The 25397-nt window shown below is 49.0% G+C and overlaps 12 protein-coding genes and 1 non-coding gene across 13 annotated transcripts; 8 read left to right on the forward strand and 5 right to left on the reverse strand.

Annotated features, from left to right (window-relative positions):
* Nucleotides 1-490: 490 nt before the first annotated feature.
* Nucleotides 491-959, forward strand: An09g04360 (uncharacterized protein; the record flags this gene model as incomplete). Its single annotated transcript, XM_001393713.1, has 2 exons — nt 491-841; nt 909-959. The coding sequence occupies 2 exons, from the start codon at nt 491-493 to the stop codon at nt 957-959; spliced, it is 402 nt and encodes a 133-aa protein (XP_001393750.1).
* Nucleotides 960-1112: 153 nt separating this feature from the next.
* On the reverse strand, nt 1113-2015 carry An09g04370 (uncharacterized protein; the record flags this gene model as incomplete). The annotated part of the gene is made up of 1 exon (XM_001393714.1): nt 1113-2015. One exon carries the CDS (start codon nt 2013-2015, stop codon nt 1113-1115), a length of 903 nt encoding a protein of 300 aa, XP_001393751.1.
* Nucleotides 2016-2786: 771 nt separating this feature from the next.
* An09g04380 (uncharacterized protein) lies at nt 2787-4281 on the forward strand (the record flags this gene model as incomplete). The annotated part of the gene is made up of 4 exons (XM_001393715.1): nt 2787-3022; nt 3087-3508; nt 3571-3695; nt 3748-4281. 4 exons carry the CDS (start codon nt 2787-2789, stop codon nt 4279-4281), a joined length of 1317 nt encoding a protein of 438 aa, XP_001393752.1.
* Nucleotides 4282-4676: 395 nt separating this feature from the next.
* An09g04390 (uncharacterized protein) lies at nt 4677-6154 on the forward strand (the record flags this gene model as incomplete). The annotated part of the gene is made up of 3 exons (XM_059749773.1): nt 4677-5160; nt 5248-5608; nt 5692-6154. 3 exons carry the CDS (start codon nt 4677-4679, stop codon nt 6152-6154), a joined length of 1308 nt encoding a protein of 435 aa, XP_059601391.1.
* A 49-nt stretch (nt 6155-6203) lies between these two features.
* Nucleotides 6204-6275, forward strand: tRNA-Gln (CTG). Its single transcript has one exon. It is a non-coding gene; the product is annotated as a tRNA-Gln (tRNA).
* Nucleotides 6276-7336: 1061 nt separating this feature from the next.
* Nucleotides 7337-10109, reverse strand: An09g04410 (hypothetical protein; the record flags this gene model as incomplete). Its single annotated transcript, XM_059749774.1, has 10 exons — nt 7337-7546; nt 7656-7776; nt 8589-8714; nt 8810-8842; nt 8926-9086; nt 9163-9245; nt 9321-9406; nt 9510-9713; nt 9813-9956; nt 10054-10109. 10 exons carry the CDS (start codon nt 10107-10109, stop codon nt 7337-7339), a joined length of 1224 nt encoding a protein of 407 aa, XP_059601392.1.
* Nucleotides 10110-10277: 168 nt separating this feature from the next.
* On the forward strand, nt 10278-10776 carry An09g04420 (uncharacterized protein; the record flags this gene model as incomplete). Its single annotated transcript, XM_059749775.1, has 3 exons — nt 10278-10280; nt 10459-10512; nt 10702-10776. 3 exons carry the CDS (start codon nt 10278-10280, stop codon nt 10774-10776), a joined length of 132 nt encoding a protein of 43 aa, XP_059601393.1.
* A 1126-nt stretch (nt 10777-11902) lies between these two features.
* An09g04430 (hypothetical protein) lies at nt 11903-13497 on the forward strand (the record flags this gene model as incomplete). The annotated part of the gene is made up of 5 exons (XM_059749776.1): nt 11903-12103; nt 12303-12351; nt 12400-12777; nt 12935-13098; nt 13372-13497. The coding sequence occupies 5 exons, from the start codon at nt 11903-11905 to the stop codon at nt 13495-13497; spliced, it is 918 nt and encodes a 305-aa protein (XP_059601394.1).
* A 965-nt stretch (nt 13498-14462) lies between these two features.
* An09g04440 (uncharacterized protein) lies at nt 14463-16508 on the reverse strand (the record flags this gene model as incomplete). Its single annotated transcript, XM_001393720.1, has 2 exons — nt 14463-16292; nt 16344-16508. The coding sequence occupies 2 exons, from the start codon at nt 16506-16508 to the stop codon at nt 14463-14465; spliced, it is 1995 nt and encodes a 664-aa protein (XP_001393757.1).
* Nucleotides 16509-17255: 747 nt separating this feature from the next.
* An09g04450 (hypothetical protein) lies at nt 17256-18752 on the reverse strand (the record flags this gene model as incomplete). Its single annotated transcript, XM_059749777.1, has 7 exons — nt 17256-17359; nt 17406-17552; nt 17790-17966; nt 18059-18135; nt 18203-18303; nt 18391-18496; nt 18598-18752. 7 exons carry the CDS (start codon nt 18750-18752, stop codon nt 17256-17258), a joined length of 867 nt encoding a protein of 288 aa, XP_059601395.1.
* Nucleotides 18753-19680: 928 nt separating this feature from the next.
* Nucleotides 19681-20366, forward strand: An09g04460 (hypothetical protein; the record flags this gene model as incomplete). Its single annotated transcript, XM_059749778.1, has 3 exons — nt 19681-19935; nt 20080-20236; nt 20281-20366. 3 exons carry the CDS (start codon nt 19681-19683, stop codon nt 20364-20366), a joined length of 498 nt encoding a protein of 165 aa, XP_059601396.1.
* Nucleotides 20367-21000: 634 nt separating this feature from the next.
* On the forward strand, nt 21001-22586 carry An09g04470 (uncharacterized protein; the record flags this gene model as incomplete). The annotated part of the gene is made up of 6 exons (XM_001393723.3): nt 21001-21092; nt 21153-21355; nt 21411-21821; nt 21869-21944; nt 21993-22310; nt 22370-22586. The coding sequence occupies 6 exons, from the start codon at nt 21001-21003 to the stop codon at nt 22584-22586; spliced, it is 1317 nt and encodes a 438-aa protein (XP_001393760.3).
* Nucleotides 22587-22872: 286 nt separating this feature from the next.
* On the reverse strand, nt 22873-23835 carry An09g04480 (uncharacterized protein; the record flags this gene model as incomplete). Its single annotated transcript, XM_059749779.1, has 7 exons — nt 22873-22934; nt 22976-22997; nt 23081-23168; nt 23200-23354; nt 23437-23473; nt 23697-23724; nt 23826-23835. 7 exons carry the CDS (start codon nt 23833-23835, stop codon nt 22873-22875), a joined length of 402 nt encoding a protein of 133 aa, XP_059601397.1.
* Nucleotides 23836-25397: the final 1562 nt, after the last annotated feature.

A 25397-nucleotide genomic window follows, 5' to 3' on the forward strand; every position in this document is an offset into this window, starting at 1 on the left:
CACCGGGGTGGATCGACAGTTTAGTGAGCCCTAAGATGCGGGGTGATGATATCAAACGGTGGCGTAGCGTAGCATACACTAGTTACTAGACATGAAAGCGCAAGAGCTTATCCTTTCCTAGCTCGGTTCACATGTAGGTCAGATTGTCGATAGCTAGCAGCGCATTATCCTCGGAGGTGGTATCTTGGTATGGTAGCCAACAAACACACCTCTGTCCCGCCCTCCTTCTCTCTTCCCCGGCAAGGGGTCTTGAAATCTACTACTAGTACTACATAGTACTAGTCATTCACTCTCAATTCTAGGCCCGATAAGCAGAACCAGAAATACTAATAACCCGTATAATAGTATAAAGCCACACAGTCCGGATAATCAGCCAACAATAACTATCTAAACCCCTTACCAAATAATCAACATACTCAACCCATTCAATCTAATCCCAAACGCCTAACTCCCTCCCAAAACAAACCCGAATCCGAAACCAAAGATCAAAATGAACCTCAAACATCTTCTCCTCCTCGCCACCCCAATCTCTCTAACCCTTGCCAACCCCAATCCCAACCCGGTCGGGCCCCGAAGCCCCCAATCCACAGGCCTACTATCGGACCTCCCCTCCCTCATCGACAACCTCAAGGAACTCCTCAGCCAAGACACAGTCGACAACCTGGAAACGATCGTCAAGGGCGCGGCAGTGCTACTTGGGGGCGATACGCCACAGAACCTGCAAAAGTTGTTGTCGAGTAGCAATATCGACAAGTTGCAGAATATTATCGATAATGCGGATTTGCTGTTGACGACGTCGTTTGTAAATGAGACGAGTGAGTTGATTGGGGATGCGTTGCCGGTAAGCCTATATTTTTCGTTGCTTCGGAGTATATACTATGTGAGAATACAATGCTAATGAGGGCCAGTTGGTGACTGATGTATCGGCGTTATTGACGGCTATTATGAAGACTGCGTGAGGTGCAAGAAGTAGTAGTAGTTTATAGGACATAGTATAGTGAAATGAAATGATGATAATGATATAATTAGTTGCCTTAGTTGCTCCTATTACTCCTAAGTACGAGACCAAAACGTAGCAGAAACCTAACTATACTAGATAAAAGAAGAGAACGCTAAGCATTCAACTTCCCCTTCAACTCCCCCAAATAATACCTCAACGGATACCCTCTTATCGACGCAGGCAGCGCCGGATACACCGCCACCGAAAACCCCATCGTCCCGCGATACAGTCCCCTCGTCTTAGCTGACGACTTGAGCCCATACGCCTCGCGGATCCGAGGCGGGAGCATCTCAATTGTAATAACCCTCAGCAGAGGCTTCACGGTTGAAACCCAGCGAGGCAAGTCCGTCCGATTCAGAAGATCCTTAGCGAAGAGATGCGCGTCTCCGCTGACATTCAACCGCTCAATTTGGTCATCCCAGTACGTCCAGAACGCCTGGCGAGTGGGCGGCCAGACGTCCTTGGCAACGTTCAGACAGGACAAGATGGTAGAAAATTCAATGTAGGCCTTTTCAGCGGTACGATAGTCGACGCGGCCGTAGATACGCTGGTAGAAGTCGGTAGCGGTTGCGTAGAGGGTGGCTGTAAGCCACAGCTGGATGTAGGGATCGCAGGGGAGTTTGGTAGGGAGAGGAGGGTGGTCTTTCTGAAGGAGGTCGAGGAGGAGCTTCTTCTCTTCTTTGGTGCCAAAGACGAGACAGGCAATGTAGCTGAGGGCTGTTTGGAGGGTGTTGCTGAGGTCGGTGGCGAGGTTGTTGTCGGTGCTGGTGTTGGCTGGGGTAATTGTCTCGGTCTTGGTTTTGGTGGCTTCCTCGAAGGCGGATCTGATGTTGGGGTAGGCGGCTTGGAGGAGGAGAGCGGCCCCGGAGCCGGCAAAGAGAATACCTTCTTGGAGGATTTGAGGGAGGATTTCGAGCTTGTCGAGGGCTTCGAGATGGTTGGTGGTCACAGTGGTGGTTTGGGAGGAGACCGGGGAGATGCGGTCTGATGTTGCTGCGGCGGCTTTTTCGTCCATTTTGCTTATGATATGGGTTGGTGGTTTGTATTTGGTGGATAGGTAGTTAGTAGCTGCTTGGATATTATTATTGTCTGACAGGTGCGATTAAATCAAATTGATGATTAACGGCCGACGCTGATAAATGCAGCTCGATGCACATGCCGGTGCAGCGACATTGCAGGGGGATACGAGAATATACGGGCACAGGCACATCCGCGGCCTGCAAGCGAGAAAGCATATCAATCAATCCTGCGATTTGATAGACAAACAAACCTCTCACAGCAGGGAATCAGTTGACCCATGATTTACTTTGCAAAGGACTGTGGATAAGCATCCCCGCATCCCCATCGGGCAAGGAGTCCGAAATCCCCAGAACACAGTGGATCATCCCCCGTTTCAACCCAAAATCGAGGGATGCCCTAAAAGCGTCCACCAAAACCGGGCTCCGAAATCAACGTTCAACCGCGGTTCTCAATAGTCGGGCGGATCGGCGCCCTGACCAGGCCGCATGTGAACCCAATCCATGGGTCATCATTGGGCCTGCAATTTCCCACTTGCACTGATCGACGGGTTCCGGGACGATCCTTGCGGAGAGATGGCAGGGGCTTGAGGGTTGCATTCCGAGGGCGGCAGGTGTATACGAGAATCATACACGATAGCAAGGTTTCTTAACTAGTCGGTGGGTTGCCAATGGCTCCATGATATCAGCCGTTACTATATCAGATCAAGCACCCCGGTTATCCGCCCCTCTTCGCCGGCGACCGTCCCAGCAGCAAGGGCCATACCATCATGGACGAGAAGAAGACCTATCTCGCCTCCAAAGAGGCCAAATACGCCCTGGGTACTCATCGTGGTCCTCTGCCCACTGAAGGCCTGGAAATTGAACATGTTGAAACGGCCAATTCCATCTCCTTGGAGCCGGTGAAGCGCACGCGATCGCAGACTCTGCGTCGCCATTGGGCTCGGTTCTGGTGTTGCTACGCATTCTGGGGCATTATTTTCCTGGCGATTTTTCTGCCCATTTTGTATGCTTCCCTTTCTTTTAATTGTCACCAGTCTATTCCGGGGCAATGACTGACCATTGATCAGCTTTTGCGTGATTATTCCCGCCATTGCTCAGCGGGTCCTGGACAATGGCACTCTCGTCCTTGTTCACGCCGACGTGCTCCAGCCACGCCCCAATTCCATCATGCTCAGCATCAATTCCGCCCTGAAGTTGCCCATAAGCTTCCCTGTGCGTATGGATAACTTAACACTCTCACTCTTCAATCGCTTTCTCCCGGAGAACAACACCTGGGCAAAGCTATACATGGACGGGGCTACAATCAGCGGAAACACAACCCTCAGCGTGGATGACCAGTTTACTCCATTGGATGTCTATCAGTGGACACAATATGTTCGCAGTGTGGTCTTCGAGGCCCATGCTCCATTGTCCGTCAAGGCTCCCGTCACTGCATATATCGGAAAACTGAAGTCCCACATCACCTTGAACAAGGACATTAAGCAAAACAGTGCGTCTCCCTGAGCCTTATCATCTAGAGTGAATTGCTAACTGAATGCTCCAATGTGACAGCCCTCAACTCCTTCGCCGGCTTTTCTATATCCGATCCAAAACTTCTCCTTCCCGCCGAATCCGACGGCACTAACCTGGTCGCCAACGCAACCCTTCCCAACCCGTCTGTGATGACTCTTGAAATCGTGAGTCTTCCTACCTATTTATGTACTATAGCCAATCCTGACCGAACTACAGGGCAACACCACTCTTAACCTCCTCAGCGGCAACCTCACTCTCGGAAACTGCACTCTCAACAACCTCATGCTCAGACCAGGCAACCACTCCACGCCCGTGCGAGGGATATTGGATCTTGGTACACTCATCGAGAACATCGGCCCTATACTAAGCGAACAAAGCGATTCTATCAAAGAAGGCTACTTAAGTCTCACGGCCGTCGGCGCGAACGTTGAGTACGAGGGCGTTCAGGTCCCCTACTATACGGAAGTGATGAAGAACCTGACCATGACGGCGAAGGTGCCGCTAGGCTCGCTGGTCACTAATACTCTAAGCGGCATCTTGCACCCCAATGGGACCAATATCTTCGCGGGGTTAAATATGACTACTGATAGTGGGGAGACATTTACAGTTGGTGAGGATAAGGCGGATGGTGGCAGTGATGGGGCATCATTGGGGCGAAGGGCATTGAAGATGCTGGGGCAGGAAGAGAGGAGGGATGAGGTGGTAGATGTCTTGAAGGCTTTGATGAAGAGGGGAGCTTACGAAATATGAATATGGAGTTTACATTGGGTTTGGGCGATGGCGCTGGCGTTATATATAGTATAACTTGTTGATACTCTTATTGTTAATGTATACCTGAGCTGGGTTTGGGATAATTATGGGTGGGATCGTCCTAACGAGCAGACTTTTTCGTTGAAGTATACCCAAACGGTTACTTGCATCCAATCAACTTATCAGTCCTCATCATCTATCTATCAAAGTTCCTCACAGACCCTTACATACCTCCCCCACCCCCTTGATCATTCAGATGCAAGACATACCCGCAAGGGTATGTGCATCATGCATCACCAACCAAACCGTCCCATGACCTCACCCCTCCATCCCTGTCTTCAACTATCTTCTCCCTCCCTCCCAAACCATCCCTCACTCCCATAACCCATCCAATGATGGCACCACATAGCCTGAACATCGCCATAATCGGCAGCGGCCTCGCCGGCTGTCTCGCCGCCCGTATCCTCCGCGAGCAACACACCGTGACCATCTACGAGCGCGATACCGCCAAAGCCGAAGCCGGGGCTGCCATCAATCTCGGCCCCAATGCCGTGCACATTCTCAATAGTGTAGGCTTTGATCGTCGCCGCGCCTGCTCCATCCCAGTAACTCGGGTTCTGTCGTACAACAAGAAAGGCGAGCTGACGCGGGAATCCATCCATGATTACGTCCAGGAGTTCGGAGCGGACTGGTTATTTCATCATCGGGTGGATCTGCGAGATGAGCTTCTGCGGTTGGCTACGGCTCCGTCGGAGGAGTTGGGTTTGAGTGGTGAGCCGGCGAAAGTGCGATATGGGGCGAGGGTTGTAGGTGGGGATGTTGAGGAGGGGAGGGTGATATTGGAGGATGGCGAGGTGGTGGAGGCGGATCTTGTTATTGGTTTGTTTGTTTCTTTCATTCTTCCCTTTTCTTCGGTCTATCTGGTGTTAAATGATATCGTTCGATGCAATACTGACAATGAAACAGGCGCCGACGGGATCCGATCCATCATGCGCGGCCTCGTCGTCCACGACGACGCATACATCACCGCGCAGCCATCAGGCTCCTCTGCATTTCGATTCACCATGTCCCGCGAGAAGGTCATCGAGCTACACAATGGAGAAGTGCCCGAGATAATGGACTCAAGTAAGCCAGGCACTTTGATTGGTGTATACGCCCTTGACCCAACGGAGCGACGAGTGATTATGTATCCGTGTCGGAACTACGAGATCCTCAACTTCGCCGTGCTCGCACCAGATAATATGCTGAAGGCACCGGCGTCATCAGATTCATGGTCCGCGCCGGGCGACAAAGACGAGATGATCTCGCTGTTTACGGATTTTCCAGAGTGGGTGATTAAGTATTTCCGGTATTCTCCCCCTTTCCCTCAATACTTTATGTGGTACACTGACATGGAAATAACGGCTACAGTGCAGCAGAAAATATCAAGCTATGGCAACTCCGCATGCAGGACCCATTACCCACGTATATCCGCGGACGAACGGTCCTGATCGGCGATGCTGCGCACGCCATGACGCCTCATCAGGGCCAGGGAGGATGCCAGGCCATTGAAGATGCAGAGGGGTTCCGGCTTTTCCTTGGAAACCATGTCACAAGGGAGAGTATCCCTTCTATTCTGGAGGACTTCGATCGTGTACGCAGGCCCCGGGCGTCGCAGGTTCAGCTGAATACTTCGCAAGCTACAGCGAGACACTCAGCGAAGGAGATTTATCGGTTTCGGAAATTCAATTTCACCTATCATGGGATTTTTGAGGAGCTGAAGAGAATCAAGACGGGTGAGGAAGTGGGTCAGGGGGAGCAACTCGAGAAAGAGTCTCAGCTACATTCTGCTGTTGGGTCATGTCGCTGTAGACACCGTCAGACACTCACCTAGTTTTGTTAGCGAATATAATGGCTAAAGTAGTTGCCCAGACATCAACTTCGGTTGTGTAGTGTAATGGTCATCACTCTGGATTCTGATTCCAGCAATCCCGGTTCGATCCCGGGCACGACCTTTTCTTTTTCTTTTTTCTTTTTTCTTTTTTCTTTTTTCTTTTTTCTTTTTTCTTTTTTTTCCCCTCCACATCACTACATCGCTGATGCAAATTAGGAACCAAGGGAATTGCCTGTTTCCTGGTCTGTTACTGTTTCGCTCGACTATATCCAAATTGGCTTTTTGTTCCCGTTTTGGACACCTGGAGGACTCTTCCAACGTGGATACTACAATTTTCACTAGCGATGAAAGTACTAACATACATTGTTACTACGCAGCTGCAGAAGTTATATATATATATATTATTGCAGTGCGCTAGGATTTGTATAGCTTCGCTTATCAGTTGCTCCTGAATTCACCAGCATGCATGCCAAACCACTCACTCTTGGTGACGCGTGACTCCGGCAATATACTAGCAAACAAATTCACGGGAATATGTGGAATATTTCACAGTGAACCCATTGTTTCCCTCCCAATAGGAGAGTCTATTGAATATTGTAAATCACTCTTCTCAAATCACCACTGACTGTGCATTTCGCTTAAGATAGGGTAATGACATGAAATGTCATGATGCTCGTATTTTCACGGAGAAGCATTGAATGATGGCTCACGTGAGAAGCAATATATAAACCTGGTGCCATCCCTCTTCTCTCCTTCTCTCCTTCTCTTCTTCTCATCTCCAAGCAGCTACTAGTAGTATCACTATCAGTACTATGTTATATTATACTATCAACTATGATACAGCTCTATATGATGCTTGATAAATATAGTTTCTGATACTCTTCGTTGAAACATTCGAGTCAACCAGTCTGCTGAGTGTCTATCGATATATAGCTCGGGTCTACTTGGCTACATGCTGCTCGAAACCTATTCGAGCTCTACTATGAGCCCTCGCTAGTTGCAGGAAATGTCATGTTCTGCTTCATACTAGCTATAATAGGCCCAAACAGGGGCTCACGGAACCTGGCAGCGAGGAAGTTAAACAGCGGTGGGCTGGGCCGTTTACGGTATGTACATTGATCCTTCTCTTACTCCTTCATACATCATGCCATCATAGCAACTTAAAGAGATAGCCTCACTAAACTAATCCGTTACAGGTTCCACAACAAGAAAGAACTCGCAACAAAAGCGGCGCGGCACTTTCGGGATAACCAGACCCAACACTGTATCATCATAATCCGGTGCCGACGAAGAAGAGTGCCATCTGCGGCAGCCGATAGTGGTCGGTTGGCCGCTCGGGCTTAGCATGCTGCTTCTGACACCTATCGGACCTTTATAGCTCCTGGCTTCAGCCTAGAGGGACACAGATGTTGGGAAAACACAAGAGAGTTCTCAACAAAAAGAGATTCAGCGCTCTCGATCGACCCAGACATGACACCGTCTGTCAATTACATAAAGATACAGAATAAAGAAGGATGTCATCTGCGGCAGCCGATTGCTGTTTGCTTGGCTCAACCTGCTTTCTCTGATAGCTGTTGGGACTTATTGAATCTCTGGCATCAGCCTCGAAGGAAACGGTGATGCTGAGAATATACAAAAGATTTCTCAACACGAGAAAAATACAGCAATTTCGGTAGATCCAGACCTGACAGCGTCTGTATCATCATATAAAGGTAAAAACAAAAGGATACCATCTACGACAGCCGATTGCGATTCGCCTGGCTCAGCCCGCTGGATTTGGCACTCGTTGGAGTTATCTACGTCTCTGGCATGAGATGTTGAGCAAAAGAAAGACTGCCAACAGGAAGGCATGCATCATCCTCGACAGAAACACTCTCTAAAGTCGCATTATCGCCACGAGGATGATATCGAAATAAAGGGTACCATCTACGGCAGCCGATTGGGGTTTGCTTGACCTAGGTCGCTAGTATCTCTGACGCCCGTCGGTTTTATATAAATCTCTGGCTTCAGCATAAAGAGACGCAAATATTACAGACATCTATATAATGGTGGGAAAAGTCACACTCACTATAGACGCTGTTTGAATCACTCTTCTTCAGCAGCAATAATTGGTGGGGTCTCGCCTTCTTCGGACAAAGACAACGTCAACTTCATACCGAACAACTACCTATATGGTAGCTCTGCTGTGGTTGTCCAAGTATTGGAACCCAAAGACTATTGGGAAACTCGAAGATTCACCATTTGACATGGCTTTTGACACTTTGCCTGGTTTTCTCCGGACACAAGGAAGGCAAGAGTCCAGTCCTCAGGATAATTGCGATGTATTTGTCTTAATATGCAACAGATGGGTGATGAAGACGAAACGAGGCGTCTGCCTTTTTGAGGACTCACTTCCAGGTCTGAAATGCTGTTCTAGGTATCTTATCATCTACACTTGAGATAGACGCACTCAAGCCTCTGCAAAACTGCTAAAGCGCCGAAAAAGAGAAGAACAGGGAATTGTCCTTGCGAAATTCTTTTCATCGTGTGGTACATACCCACCAAGACAAACATGCCTGGTCTGATACATCGGTGACAAAACAGCTGGCACGGGAATGGTGTGTACGATCAGGAAAAAGTGAGGTGGTTGTCCATCTCAGGAACGAATAATCACACTCAACTGGTAGAACCTGCATAGGTCTGATGAACCTGGAAGAGAGCGGGAAAGGTCTTCGAGGATACAGCAGTCTGGAATCGTGCGCTATACACATACGTCCTATAAGACTTGAGACTGGCTCAGACTAGCACTTAAAGGTTTAGAGTCATCTGGCACAGCTATCCCGGATGCGACCAGCCCTTGGCCCTTGAGAGTATGGAATATACAACCAGTCCATTGATGAAACACCATGAGGAGACTTCTATTCCGTATGATGGCGGCGCAGTTGGTCGATGCCTGCATTTATTGTTTTGTATGCCTCACGGAACATGGACACTATGTCCCATATACTATATAATGCGCATCTGTTCACGTGGAAACTTTCGGCTTCGGCTTTCCCAGTATAGACGTGTTTACTGCCCCAAGGATTCTGGAGAAGGTTAGTAGTAATCCAGCCTAGACGCAGTTTCCTGAAAACTAAACTAACGCATTATAATAATCCTAGGCAAGCACTGCCTATGCATCCTATACCAACGCTCTTCTCATTCTCAATCGCAGGATCGAATTCACCCACAGCTTCAGAGGAAGAAGAGGAGAATAGAAGACATCGTGGCGGCCTGCTCCCAAGAAGAAACCGGCTACATATATAACACCTATGCTCTGGGATGAGCTTATCTCCACAAGTGTCCAAATTTGCTGGAAAGCAAACCCGAAGTCAACCTTGCTGGCTGGACCACGAACCTCCTAGCAAAGGAAGAAGTCGGAGCTAACCCAAGAAGCCAGAGTGCCAGTCCTGACCACGGCATGGTGCTGCAGAGCTCCGTGCAGATATCTATGCCAGCAACTTTGGACGGGTCAAACTTTTGCAGAGAGCAATGTATAGCTTCTCCCGTCCCGGTGTTCGCGAAGCAAGGCTCGAGTTCGCTCGACGCGCATTTGTAACTAACTACAGTATTTGGAAAAGAGGCCTTACGATATTAGATACTCGATTCCAAGCTGATCGTTTCACTTGGGACAAACTACAGTTGACCAAGAAGTTTAAGGCATTTACAACGGAAGAAGTTAGACAAAGATCTGAACTTTGAGCGGTGCCCAGTATTCCCAATGATAATGGTCAAGGAGTAACCAGCGTTTGCAGCGTTGATGGCAAGAGGTTGTTTGGTGTTTCTGGACCAGCTAATCGGAGATATCATATTCAAGTGCTTTCTGGAATGACAGGAGACATACAAGTGAAGGAGCGACTCTCCCCAATGGTGCATTATACTCGAGGGCAAGGTTCGTGGTACTTGCTATGCTCTGGAATTTCGTTTCGAAAACCATACTCGCGTCAAGTCTACCTCTATCGACATGTAATGCTGTGGTCTGTTCTCTCTCGAAAGATCTGTCTCTGCATGGCTTGATACGGCGATGTATTTTGGATAAGATTTGAAAGTTGATAGTACCTTTGGAGTATATATACAAGCGAGCCTTTGGGGGCGATGTATAAAGATGGTGTGATCATGATTCTTAACTGACACTCATGTACTACATGTATCTATTCTAATTAACATAGATACATCTTTACTAGTATATTTAATACCAAGTTGATTATATCCTTCAACTAGCTACAATAAGTGTAAGATAGATTGCCTCGAAGTCATCAAATAAGATACACTTTACTTCTTACCAGCTGGAAGAAAATGATGCCAACAAAAGCCGAGTCGGAACATCTGAGCCACCGTATGTAAGTAATTGATTTCTTTTTTCTTTTCTTTCCTTTTCTTTTCTTTTCTTTTCTTTTTTTTTTACAGGGAAAGAAAAGTCAAAAAGAGAGAACAAAAGAGAGGGGGTAAAAAGGCATAATTCGTTCATTCCAGTCAGTCCAGGATGCAGTTACACTGCTAGGAACATCTCAACCTAACTGGAAATATAGTGTCAAGCCAAAGTAGCCATTTCTACCACTTCTGTGAGGAAAGTCCATCGCACAGTACAGCAAGTAAGCAGATAGTAATTGACTTACAGGGACAATTAATGGAATGAATCTAACGAAAGGAGATATGAAAAGTTGAATAATAATAAAAAAAGTAAAATAAAATAATGAAGATAATAAATGAATAAATGAATAAGAGATTAGAACATATAGTAAATAAGTAATAAATATAGAAAATATGTATATAATAAATCAAATCGCCTGTTTCAGCCAACCGCAGCAATGTATGCTGAATTCTATGCTTCACAAGGTCGAAATAACCCGAAGAAAATCCCAAGTCCCAATGTAACCACTACTGCATCCAGTATCAGAGAATAAGCTGGAATCTGGCAATGAGACGCTCTCAAAGCCAGTAATCCAGTCGATTACTTTGGTTATCGTACGAAGACGCCTATGCTAGGATGGGGTGTCCTTGTTTTGGAGGCAGGGATTAGTAGGGTTGAAAAGAGACATACGGCCAATCGATGATCGGCAACACGGCATCTGCGGAACTGATATAGCTCAATGAAATTACGAGAGCATCATATCACTTCCAGTACTTTATACACATGGCAATATGGAAGGCTGGCGTAAAACGGACTTCGGCGGGTTTGAGGCCGGCATGAGCGACAACTATCAACAACCGACCAAGCAATCAACCAACCCAACTCAACTGAATCCTTTGATGCAAGTTTTGATCAGGACGCAGAGACACAATTCAACGGAGCTTTCAGGGTCCAATAAATGACAGTCTGCTACATTTCATGTGTCGGATTGATTGGCTAGTATCCGTCGTTGGGTAAACGCTCGTAGGCGCTTTGAGGCCCGGGCTCAATGGCCAACAACACTACCTTATAGTTCGGCACAGCCTCGATATTGTAGCTCCGACCAGATGTCGGCATTATGGCAAGGCCGAGGAAAGGTCCGATGGTGGCGAAGGCTTTGACTCTCAGATGGAAGCGATGAGGCCCTGGGTGGTTGAGATACGCCATTTGGATAACGCCAAATTATTTTTTCACTGCAGTGAGCACACACATATAGCCCAGTCATGCCGCATGCGTGTTATTATACTTTGCCTTCCGCCTATCTTACGCTTGGTTACTCGGTCAATCGCACTCGATATACTTGCTGGCTTAACTCGTCGTTATTAGTCCAGAAAGCGAAAATGGGCAGAACATACACACGCCCCGAATTCCTCCTTCTGATCTTCTTGGCGGGCGCCGTGAAACTTGACGGAGCCAAGGTCATCCTTAACATTTTGTCTACTGCTGTTCTATCCAACAATTATTGGATGGATATTGATCAGAAACATTCCGGTACAGGCATTTCGATGGCTGAAAGGGAAAGCCAGTTCCTTGTGCTCGGAGTTCGTCTCTCAGCGCTTGGACGCTTGGAGACATTTCCTGACTCTTCTTGGCATCGAATTGGAAGCTATAAGAGCATGTGCGGTCGAAATTGCTGCTAAAGTCCGTCCAGTGGTGGTGGCTGTCTTGAAAGAGGTCCAGGAGGCCACTGTGGAGCTCTATGGTTTTGTGGTGGCTGCATTCAGAGCTATCAAGCAATAGTTTGCCTGCAAGGAACAGGCCAGCCAGGAGCATGATGAACAGGCGCGAAGTATGTTTCTCTGACCCCAATTCAATGACACTGTTCTCATTTTCACAGATGCTTGGTGTAAACGTGTCGTTCTCATCGTGACAGTAAAGTCGGGTAGGTCCTACAAGGCAATCAAGGACGCCCTAGGAATTGATAACGACTCTCCTGTCTTTACTCGGGCCTGCAGCCAGACTGAGTCACTTCCACCACCACCCTCGTTCATGCGCCATTTTGCCGTTTTCTTAGTACCACAGGCGATATGGGTAGATGAGACAATGAATCTGTTGCAGAAATTCGAACACGGATCGTACTTCGAGCTCGTCGGCCCCGATATGACTGACAAGGAAGGTGGTGGTGTCTGCTGGAGAGAGGAAAAGGTCCGAAGCATAGATGGGATCGAAGAGGTCGGGTTGGTCACTTACGATAACGAAGCAATAATTGAGTCATGTGAGTCGCATACGCTGGCCTTCAAGATATCTACCAGAGCTAACCAGACCGGAACGGTTAGTTTACAACCCCCTGCGAAAAGCATGGGGAAGATATGACACTATCTGGTGGAACTGTTCTGATTTCACCATCCGACTAGCATGTATGATTCTGCCAGACCCTGACCACAAGCAGCTCCTGCGACGACTGCTGCTATTTATCTGTGACTCTCGCTTATGGGCTCTCAAGTACGCTATCAACAAATCGCACGGCAGAATGTTTACGACGGGTTGGGCTGGTGCCATGATCTCAGGGTTGGGCGTTTTCGGATCTGCTCTCTTGGTAGGAGCGGCCCCTGTCGTGTTCCCAATTGCGTGCGTGGGATCCTGTACTTTTGGTTTGGGAAGCGGGATTCTGGGCTCCTGGTGAAGCGGTCGCGTTGGTGCCAAAGAATATCCTGAATGGAGGAGACGATCAGATAAATTGGAGCAGCAGTTTCCCCAGCTTCGGGAGTTGATTGGGGAGTGATTGGCTTACAGTCATCCCACATGGTAGCCGTCAAGAGACAGGAGAAATGGTATTTTAAAGGAGTTCAAGAAGGAAAAATGAGTATAGAAAGCTAGCAGGCTGCAACAAGACACATCAACGTTAGTACTCTCCTTCATGCAATGGAAACACCTCGCAAGTGTATCAGCGAGCCAGTCTCCAAAACCAGGTTATGAGAAGCCGCTCTATGGATGATAGTGACCACAATGGGTCTGTGTCTCCCACAGGAAGGGTAAGAAGAACAAGAGAGGAAGCCAGAAACCCCAGCAGAAAGTAGTAGAAACGAGCCTCAATCACCTGACGCATACGAGTCATTCAGCAGAGAAACCACTCCATCAGAGAAAGATGCTACCGGCATACTTCCACAAACCTAAGTCACAGAATGACAAATCCATAATTCGAACACCAACCAATCTATCCGTAACAATTCCCCCACGATGTAAATGACGAACTACTATAGTAGAGGTGTACTAGGATCGGATGGATCCATCTATCCATCTAACTTGACCCCTAGATAGACTGAAGTAATAATCTAAGGCAAGCCGTTGAAACGCCCCCCACCGGCCGTACTTTATCGCCATTCGCTCAACGTACAGCTTACTCTAATCGGTATGGAGAACGTCCCTCATAACCGGTCGGTCCAAAGTGTAAAAGAAGGGCCTTGGGATCCTTTCGCTTGTCTCAACTCGGATCCTTCCTGCAGGTATCTTTGTCGGGACTTTTCTTTTTCCTTGGAGCCAAGAAATAGCCGATTGTACGAATGAAATCAATTGCATGCTAGGACTCTGGGTCCAGCCAAGTTGTCAGAATAAGACAAGTCAGGTAAGAAGATAGTAAGCTGACAGCTGACGATCCGATCCGATCAGCTCACCCGGCACACGACCCCAACCACCTACAACAAGGAAGAATAATCACATTTGCGCACGCACACCAGACTAGTGGGTTTATAGTAATTTTTTTTATTCTTCTCATTATCATCTGAATCGTCTATTCTAGGATATTATGGTATGTTTGGTAGTGTGTATGTGTGTGTGTTCCCACCCCTGTCTCAGACAAGAGTAAAACCCACTTGCTGCTAACTAGGCACGCACCGGCAAAACCCTTGCACAGCCTCGTCCGGTGCCAAGGGCAGTGCAACTCGACTCAAACTCATCACACCCTTACCGAAGCCAATACCCCCGTCGAATAGAAAGATACAGGGCCTGTTCCTCACGGACAGATGGCACCGGCTGGTTCGCCCTTCGACTGCCGATTAATGTGTGCACGCCCACCCGTTCGCGTCCGATATCTCCGATGGCTGGTCGCTCCATGCCTACTGGGGCATCACACTCGTCCGCTGGCAGGGCGCCTGCTCCACCACGGGTGAGATTCATGCTCTGTAAGCCGGGCAGGCGTAGCGACGGGTCGAAATTGATCAGCACAATCGCCTGATGTCCGGTCCCTTCCAGGCCTTCCTGATCAACCGAGTACACGAGGGACCGTTCGTCGGCGGCTGCCCGAACGGGGCCACAGCGCTTCGATGGGCAGAGGAGCTGAGTCAATTCCCGCGGGGCGTTGTCGGGGGGCCACAGACGGACCCCGCGTGAGGCGTAGCGTTCTTCGCTGTGCTCAATCGGCTGGCCATCTGCATCGCTGAGTTCGGGGCGGAAGAGCAGGCCCGGTTCGCCTTCGTCCCCGTTCTCGTCAATGGGACATTTGCGTTTGCGTGATACCATGCGCACACGGAGTCGGTCATGGGGGATGAAGCTGCCGGGGGTGTCCGGAGAGGGGTCGTTGACCAGATCGATAAACGTCGAAGCGGAGAGGTTGTAGCTGCGGAATTTGGTTTTGGCAAGAATGTAGTCTTGTCGGTGGGCCGGTTCCCCGCCGTGTGCGTATTCCTGGTGGAAATGCCGGCGTAGACGCTTACGCGGGGGTTCGTAATTGGGTTTGCTGGTGGAGTCGAGGGTTCTGGTGAGAGGCTCGTCAGGGAGGGTGACAGGCGTTGCGTTGGGCGTGGAATGCAAGCCTTGCTGCTTATTCTGAGTGGCTTCGGCTGGGGACGGTAAAGGCTGCATGTAATATGTGCGTGCATTTTCGCTCCTACCATCGCGCCATTCCCGGCGGCATTCGAGGATCATCAGTCGCTTGGTTGCCTCATCCTGGCGCAGCGTGAGATCCGACCAGGTGTCATTGATCGGGCCTTCACGATGCTGACGACGCCAAGTACGGTTGGGCGTGATGAATCGTTTGGCGGCGTTGGACTTGGGGGGAAGGCAGAGCCACACGTAGTACGAGGTCCAATCGACCTCCTCCGCTTCAAAGTCAACGAGCGTTGACACTGCGTAGAGGTGGTCCTGATGAACTTCAAAACATACGGTCTGCCCAATCTCGCTGCCGGCGAAGTTTTCCAGCACGGTTGGCTTTTCAGTCATGTGCTGGCTTGTTTTGAGATCCACACAATGGATTGCCCATTGTGAGTAGCCACGATCCCCCATGGCGGTGTGCGTTCCGTAGTACAGATAGGAGCCATTGTGTCGAACGAATAATCGTCGTGTGTGTTGAAGCCGAGTCAGGAGACGGAGTCGTCCACATTTCTTGTTGGTCACTTTGCGTCGCATGTCCACTACCAGAAGCCAGGCTTCGGGTCTGTCTACAAACTCCACTGTAAATGCCAGAACCCAGTTACTGTAGTACATGAGGCAGACCTGGAACGTATCTGTCTGTGGATTGCACCCTTGGATAGCCCGGGATAGGACGTTGTGGATGTTCAGCACCTGCTCAACTTGGCTGGCACCGTGCACGTCTAGAACGCGGATTTCATCGTTGTAGATGTAGCTGAGACAGCCCTCACTGTAGATGAAGGAGCTCGCATAAGCCAGAATGGAAGCAGAATACGGCTGTGCTGTTGCGAATGATTCCTTGATGTCGAACAGGCGCCCGAGAGCCCTGCGATATCCAGTCTTGGCCTGGTGTGCCTGTTGTCCTTCCTTCGTGTGCAGTAGATCATTCTAAAACAGTCAGTATAAGACGCAATTCACAAACAAAGAGGTGCTACTTACTTGGATTGTCTTGCGCGCAATTGACTCATTTTGCACCAACTGATTTAATGTTCGGTTAACGCGGCTAAGATGAATGAGGTCTTGACAGTCGAGGGTAGAAGCCACTTGGTAGAATACATCATAAGGGATGCTATCCAAATTTCTGACCATTCCAGAAGTGACCATGGCGAATGGCAGGGCTGCAGACCATATATGGAGAACGGAGGAGGAGGAGGAGCAGAGAGGAGGGAAAGGATGCGCGCACTGCCACACCGCACTTATACCATCGACGAAACACAGTATGGGCGAAAATATGAGAATCAACAGAAATAATGGCGCGGATGACCCCACGTATGGTTAAACACAACGTCACTCGATCAGTGAGATGTTAATGCCCAAACGTGAATGTTGGTTATCTTGGATTCACTGCTGATCGGAGGCGGCCAGGTAGTATACAGAGTGTTGGTAAGGATGTTACTGATCCACATTGAAAAAATAAGGTTTAGTGGAACAGCACTTTAGACAACAAACAGCCATGCACTGGACACATGGACGCGTCTGGAGAGAGAGCTGTTGAACAGCTGCCATGGTTTAACTAGTCTTAATGCCGCTGGGGACAATGCGGCTCTGTTGTTGTGCCTGGGTAAGCTTTGCATGGGAACGTTCAGAGGGGCGAAGGAATGAGAAAAAAAGTGGGATATTAGGCCCGAGAAGCAACATCATTGGCTTGAGGGACGCGGGAAGCATACCATCTGGGAGACAGGAGGATGGATCATAAACCTAACTAGTAGATAGCCCAAGCGGCGGCACAGAGCGACAATGCGAAGAGAGACAGGCATCAGCAGCGATTTTCAGCTTAGCTTGACGAGGGAGGGGCGGTCAAGCGGTAAACCCAAAACGGGGGGTGATGAGAGACGGTCTCAATGGGGAGCCTCATAGTGGGAATGAAAGTTCCGTACCCTGGAGAGCATTTGACGCGTTACCAGGGGACAACCTGGGCAAGGCTGCATTCGAGTGAGCCGTGCGACTGACTGCCACTGTTTAGGCAGTGGCATTGTTACTCATGTTTACTACTGACACTACCACTACCACTACCACCACCACCACCACCACCACTACTACTACTATTACTACTACCAGCTGGTCCAACGCTAATTTTAGTAATGACCGACCGTAGAAAAGGCACACCTCTTTTTGCCCCCCTTTCGGAATTGGTAATCGGACCAGACTCTTGAGGGAGGCCAGACCAGAATAGGCAGTGACGAAAAAACAAACCAAACCAAAATCATTTGGAGGCTCAACTGCCCAGCCGGATGGAGACGCGGCCGTGGCCAAGGGGCGTAGTAGTAATAATTAAAGGAGCAATGATGTTTGAAGGGGAAGGCGAAAGAAGTTACGCAAGGGAGGCGGCGGGCTGGGAGTGACTGAGGACTCCGGAATACTACTGTACTAACCCACTCGACTAACTGGTTTGGGCCATGGATTTCATCATCCATCGGACCTGCGCGGCTGCCATCATTTGCAGCCTCAAAGCCTCCATCTCAGTCACCTGCGGAGCCGCGTGCCTCCCATCTCCCGATCGCCCAACCCGGTCACGGAATTCCCCTCTTCGGTGGGTTTGAAATCTCAACACGAAACTTTGAGCTAATTTAGTATGCAAAAGAGGAGGCTGAAATGAAGGCTGAAATGAAACCTCCCCCTCTCTCAAAAAAAGAAAAACAATCAAATGGCGAGACCCAACGGTGGCAATTCGCAACGCTTTGCGGCTGAATCTATTGGTGCACTGATGCCTGAGGCCTGTAACCCCGTGAGGCTGCGATGATCTCTAATCAACTTCCTCGACTAGTGCGGCCCCCTTTCATTCCTCCGTCGGCAACCACCGGTGGGTATATCGCGCAAAGGGGCCACTGGTCATCTTGGTCGGGTGATAACCGTATTTCGGAGCTACGTCAGGGTCATCCTGCATTTCCGTACGAAGATCCTTCATTCATCAGCAAACTCCTGCTCCTCCGATCCCACTTTGCGTTGATCAGAGCGCCAATTGACTCTCCAATGGCCGTTGTCATACTAGGAGCAGGCTCCCGGCGGCATTCTGGTGATAAGGCCGGGGCATCCCGTGGCATGCATCAACCCCGCTTGCACTGCCTCGAATCTGCGTAACGGGCTCGGATAGCCTGAAACAGGTACCGAGCACTATCAAGGGAGGAACGCACGGAGCCCTGAGCTGCACGTTTGGACCACATCAAAACGAGCAGGGAGTGAGTGTGTTCTGGACCCTTGATGGGTAAGCACTTGTGGTCGAGGTGATGCGGGATCACTTGCTTGCTTGCTAACAGCCTTGTCGATTGCCCCAAACGTGCAACAACGCGTGGTCCGTGGCATGTTCTGCTGCCAATAGGATATATGCCGGTAGAGATAAGCACTTGCCATGTTTATTATTTCTTCTCTGTGACTGCGGGGGTGATTGTGATCTATACATTGCTGCCGTCATCGTGGACGATCACTGCGGCTTCTCCCGCAAAGCACAATCTCACGATGCTCGATGATCGCAAGACTTGCCTTGGGGGCCAAGGGTGCGCATATCGGCCGGCCAAGTAATGGCACAGAGCATGCGGACCTCGCGGATCCTGGATCCATGGAAGTCCGGGCGAATGAGGTGAGCATTGCTGCTTCTTGCTTCGCTTGATGACTGTTGTTGTTGCTGTGAAGGGCGCACGCCATGCTGATTGTGGTCAAGCGCCAAGATGCGGTCACGAGAGGCAAGGCTAGCCGACAATCAATGTGCGGAGCAAATGTCAGTTAGTTAGTCTGAGAGAGGGCCACAGTCAGCGTGTCGATAAGTCGTAGGCCGACCAGGTTACTTAAAAGGCTCCGTAGGGGAAGATTTCCTTGAGCCGATTGAATTGAGGCAGGGTCAAGACACCATTTACCTTGGCGATAGAACATCTTTAAGCGGAGCACAACATTATGTTCACTGCTAGTTTCGAACACCTGTTTTCGGATTGTCTCTTCGAATGCATGCTGGTTGAATTACCTTGACACGACTAATAGAACTCCTGGTTCAAGTTGCTGAGAAAGAAGCATATCCCAGGAGACAAGTCAAGCAGAAGAATAGAAAGCGATGCATGTGGGAAACTCAAAGGTACTCAAGGGTATGCGGTGCCAAGCTGACTGTACTCTACCTGTGGCGAGGATTGCGTAACCTGGAGATACCAGGAGGCCAGGGATATGCAGACTTGACGAGTGTCATGTCCGGATGACAGCATCCTCAGGTGTCAGGTGACACCGCCAGAGCAAGACTGTGGTGCGAAGATGTATAAAACCATGCTTGTCCAACCACCACGACTCACCGATTAGGATGGATCCTGCAGAACTAACTGAAAGACCGACCGAAAGAATCGGTAGTAGTGCAGCTAGAGCAGATGATGATGATGATGATGATGCAAAGATAGTTACTAACTACAACTACTTCACACTAATGCCCCGCGCCACTCCAGTGCCCCAATTTTTGATCTGGTGGATTGGTCACGTTTTCCCAGGTGACCCCAGATCTTCAACGCCCGGCCAAGTTTGTACAGCACAATTATTGATCGCCCTACCCGCCATGTTGCAAGTACTTCATTGCCTAGGGGGGGCAGTGCAGACCTATCAGCAGTGCATGTAGGGGGACACCGCCCAGCGTGACCAGCATTGGCGGGCAAACTTACAAAGTACTACGACTGGGCAACATCCAAGGGGATTGGCTGGTGCCTAAAAGAGGGCTGCAGCGAACATTCCGGAAAGTTGCCCCGAATGGACAAGCGGGGAGGAACTGGAGGCGGTGGTTCCATGGAAGACGATGAGCTGTGACCGCAGATTCGTTGCTGGCGGGTTCCTTATCGGGCCCAGGGCAACGTTAGAGGCCCAGTCTTCGGGTGAGATGAACTATGATTCCTCCTAGTAGTACTACTGCCTGCAGTCACATTAAAATTGAGATGGATCGGCAAGAAAACCGGCCAGGTGGTTGGTCAGGTGAAACGACCTCAAAAAGGTGAAGAAGATTAGAAGAGTGGTGTATGTGCATCGAAACATCCAGAATAGGGGCTAAGTACCTTCTGTCATCTTTGAGAGCCTCCAAGGATAAGCAGCAGATAACGAGGGAAAGACACAAAGGGGGGAATGAGGAGATGCCGATAAAGCCGAACCCCTCCAATGCCACGACTTCCAAAGCCATTTCCATCCTTTCTTTCTGCCCTACGCCTCGTGCACGACCCACGCAGCCATCACCGAGCCAATGACAACTCAACTCGGGCAGTGGAGAACGGGCCATCAGCCAGCCCTGTGACGGGCCAGGGAATCCAATTCATCCTGCTTAAATCCCACCCGTTCACCGTTTTTCTTCCCTTCTCCCCCTTCCCTTTTCTTTTCTTTTCTTTTCTTGCAATAAAGTCATTCGAGATCCTCGCGTGCTCTCTAGATCCCCCAGAATAGTCCAGGTTCCTTTCCCAAGTTCATCAGCGTACACCCGGTGGACCGGTTCTCGACAGACCCTCCCTCCCCACTGTCTCTGTATCTCCGCACAAACACACAGACCACCATTTCCCCTCGTCGCTTACTCTGATACCCTCGATCGTCTCTGAAGTCATATTAATTGCTTTGCGACTCCCCCGCTCACGGCACACTTCCCCTCACCCGTCTGATGTACTACCACCACTCCCACCAGGGTTGGTCTGGTGACTACCCTCGTCAACAATCGTGGGGACAACCCCCGCCATCATCCTATCCTTACCCGTAAGCCTCTTCGCCAGGAACTCCATGCGCGAATGACCCCCCCCTAACCAGCCTCTCCAGATACTCATCCAACGCGCAATACCAACCTCCTCCTGGCCCACCCCCGACTTCGCATTACGCACCGCCGCCCGGCCCCCCGCCATCTCACTACTATCCTCCCCCGGGTAGTTACCCGTCCCCGGCCCCTTCTCCTTACTACGGCCAGCACCATACCCCTACGCCGCCCCCTCAATCATCCTCGCCTCACCAACGGTCTTATCACAGTAAGAGAGCTCTTCCATATCAATATGTGACTCAAGCCATACTAACTTCATTTAGACCACTCGCCGTCATGGGGTCAGAACCTCCCGCCCCGCCCGCCTCAGGAGTCGCAGCACTTTGGCAGGGGCGCCCCATCCAATTACCGCTTCCAGTATTCCAACTGTACCGGTCGGCGTAAAGCCCTCCTAATTGGTATTAATTACATCGGACAGCCAAACCAGCTGCGCGGGTGTATCAACGATGTGACCAACATGTCAACCTTTCTGAACGAGAAGTATGGGTATCGGAGGGAGGACATGGTCATCCTCACGGACGATCAGAAGAACCCGATGAGTATACCCAACAAGGCCAATATCCTTAGGGCCATGCAATGGCTGGTGAAGGACGCGCAGCCCAACGACTCTCTCTTCATCCATTTTTCGGGACACGGTGGTCGTACACCCGATCTGGATGGTGACGAGGAAGACGGTAGGGCGCACCCGAGAAAATTAAGAAGATTGTTACTGACATCTCAGGCTACGATGATGTTATTTACCCGCTCGACTACCGCACCGCAGGACATATCGTGGATGATGACATGCACGCCATCATGTAAGCAATCCTTCGTGATTTTCCTCCTCGTCAAGACTGACAGTCCAGGGTTCGTCCACTACGCCCCGGTGTCCGTCTAACCGCCATCTTCGACTCTTGCCACTCTGGAACTGCACTCGATCTCCCCTACGTCTATTCCACGCAAGGTATCCTGAAGGAACCCAACCTGGCTAAGGAAGCAGCGATGGACCTATTCAGCGCCATCAACTCCTACGGCAAAGGCGATCTCAGCAGTGTCGCGCAAACTGCTATCGGCTTTTTCAAGAAGGCCGCCAACGGCGACACCGCGCGCCAACGGACTGTCATGACAAAGACCTCGCCCGCCGACGTGGTCATGTTCTCCGGCTCCAAGGACACCCAAACCTCGTAAGTAGCCCTATCCACCGATTTAATCTCTCGTTCACCTACTTACCATCAACCTATAGTGCGGATACATTCCAAGACGGTGAAGCCCGCGGAGCCCTGAGCTGGGCTTTTATCAAGACCTTGCAGCAACGACCAAACCAGAGCTACCTGCAATTGCTCAACTCGATCCGCAATGAACTGGAGGGGAAATATACGCAGAAGCCGCAGCTGAGCTGCAGTCATCCATTAGGTATGTGCAATGCATCACTAGTTCCTCCTAGGACGGAGATTGACTAACTGATTGCCGGTTAGATACCAATTTGCTTTTTGTGATGTGAGACGATCACGCAACACGATGCATAGCGAGAGGTGATTTTTGGTCCATACTTTACATGTGCATATATAAACTCTCAAACTATGGAGTTTCGGAATTTTTCATTTTTATCATGACAGTATTGAATGAATGAGGTATTACATATTTACTGTACACAATGAAACCACGGGGGTGGAAATACTCCGAACGCTATTGATGCTATAAACTTACTGTGCTCCCTAGTACCTGTCTGAACTTCAAACACTCCAGCTACGCCACCAACACTTCCCAAGCCACATTTATCAGACTCAGAAAATAGTTCCTTGGCGATTCTATATGGCCACCACTTTTAGGCAACACAACAACTACATACCATACAGCTCCATTGTATTACACTATGCATCTTCCAGATATACCAACTATTGAGTATCATAGCCATACACGTACCAAGTACTAGTATGTCACGTCATTTAATTACCTGGCGAATAATCCCCACTAAAACCCCCAGATCACATATACACATGTAGATGGTAGATATATGGATGCCAATATTCTCCGTACCCCAACTAATTATTGAATAAATGTTAATATTATTACCTAACAGAATTAACAGATCTTGACTGAACTAGCGATCTATATTCCCCCTTTTTGGGGATTCGCACGCCTTGCTTGAGATCTGTCATGTCTGGGGTCAGATCATAAATATCTTGGGAGTCCGTGTGGGGTGAGTAAGCGGATATAAGTACTCCGTACTAGTTAATTAAATTAGGGGTTAGATGTGATAGGTTATATTGGGGTTCCATGTTGGTATTACTTGGTTACTTGCTTGCTTACTAGGAAAGGGGATTCTTGTTCTAAGTAGTTAATGAGGCTGGGTAGTGGGTTTAAGTGGTGGTATTATAGTAGGGTGAAGTAAATACTCAATGTAGATCTATTTATATAGTATTTGTGATGGATTGTGCTATGCTGAGTGGTAGTAGTATCGTGTGTAGGTTTGATACTATATAGCAGTATACTCTGTTGCTCTATGTATAATATACAAGTAGTAAGTAAGTACTAAACTCGTGACTGTCGTAGTAATGTTGGTTAACTACTAAGCAACTAAAATATACACAAGTAGTACTAAATACACGGTAGTAGTTATTCCTTCGACACCGAACTACTCACTACTAGTAGTATTTCCAAGAGTCTAAAGTATCAGCCTATTGTGGCTGAGCAAGCACCTCCCATCATCATGTCTAAGACACCTGCCGTTTGATTCAGGTATATATAGCAATAACCACCACCAGTACTACTACTATAAATGGCCTCTTTGTATGCACATATATGCCGGGCAGTTTAATGTATTGACGTACATACTGCTTCAGCTAACTGTTACAGTAGCAGTCGCAGAAGTTAATTAAATACTCCCCCCTCCCCTCCTCCCGGAGATTTATGCATATCTGCCTACTTTCTTCCTAGTATTCAGCATCTAAGGGTATTGATACTATGCAGGCAAATTCTTCGAGTTACTGGGGTATAAGCAGATAATATATTTACAGCCTTACAGATAGATGAATGGATAGAAAGATGATTATTGATTTCAACTATGTATGTAGTATATCTTGGTTGCCCTGTGTATGATTAATTAATTTGTGAGTATTTCCCATACGAGGTAATTTCTCAGTATGAAGAATTACAAAAGTAAGATACAGACATAATGCCAGCAATCTCCGCTGCGGCCCCCTGTTTCAGTCTGTTTCTCTTGGCAAGGGTGTTTGTTCAGTGGGTTGCCGTCGGGCTGATGTTCGTCTTACTCAGTGGGAGGGTGGGGTCGGGTTTTCCGGGTCCTCATTTCGTATACCATGAACTAAGTATCTAGTCTAATTTACGGGATAGGGGATTGTGAAGATTTTGCACTCGAGTAACTAATTGACTAGTATTTTACTACAATAGGGGCTGAGGAATATCGGGATTATCGGCACGTAGTAGTCTCTACTGCTAATCTATCAGATGCAAATTGAACTCCACTATATCTGACTCGATGTCGTCTGTGGCTGGGTCGGGTGGGGAACTCTGAGTAAGTAAGGCTGGTGCGTGATCTGCGCTGTTGTATAACGCTAGAAAATCTCAGATGAGATGAGATGAGATGAGATGAAATGGCTGGGCGTTGAGGGGTTTTCTTTGCTGTGTTGGTTGTTGGTTGTACGGAGGATGGGGCAGAGGTGACATCGATGGTAGATACTTGGTTAGGCGATGTAGTACAGAACCCACCAAGAATAGTATACTGAATCCCGGTTGCGGTGAGCTTCTTTGAACAAAATAGATCGTTCTTGTCAAGGGAGCTGTGCTTGCGCCGTTTGGTGGAGTACAGTGTGCCGGTAAATCTCTGCAATGGTTCCTGCACTTAGCTTGTGGATAAGGGTAATATAATCTCTTGGCTGGCGAGATAGTATATTCGTGTGGACTGGGTTGGGTTCGCAGGGTCCGAACTTCTCATCTCAGATTCGTTATGCCGTGTCTCGAACGACGGCTCGTACAATGGCTCATTTAATAATGCCATGCACTTTGGTCGTCAAACATGCCTAATTAGAGCTCTAGTCGCCTCGGCAGAGAGCTGAAAGTAGCTGGATGCTGCGGCAGATAATGTGCGTCTCGTTTGCATTCTCCCGGACAGAAAAGCGAAGGGTCAAGACAACTGATACCAGCCTTCGCTGCCTCATTCGCTAGCCTCCATTGCGCAAGGTCTATTGCTGCATTTTTAGTGTCAATGAGCATATATGATCAGACATATTCCAGAGCATCATTCAACCGCA

Source organism: Aspergillus niger (assembly GCF_000002855.4).
Source record: "Aspergillus niger supercontig An09".
In the NCBI taxonomy this organism is placed as follows: domain Eukaryota; kingdom Fungi; phylum Ascomycota; class Eurotiomycetes; order Eurotiales; family Aspergillaceae; genus Aspergillus; species Aspergillus niger.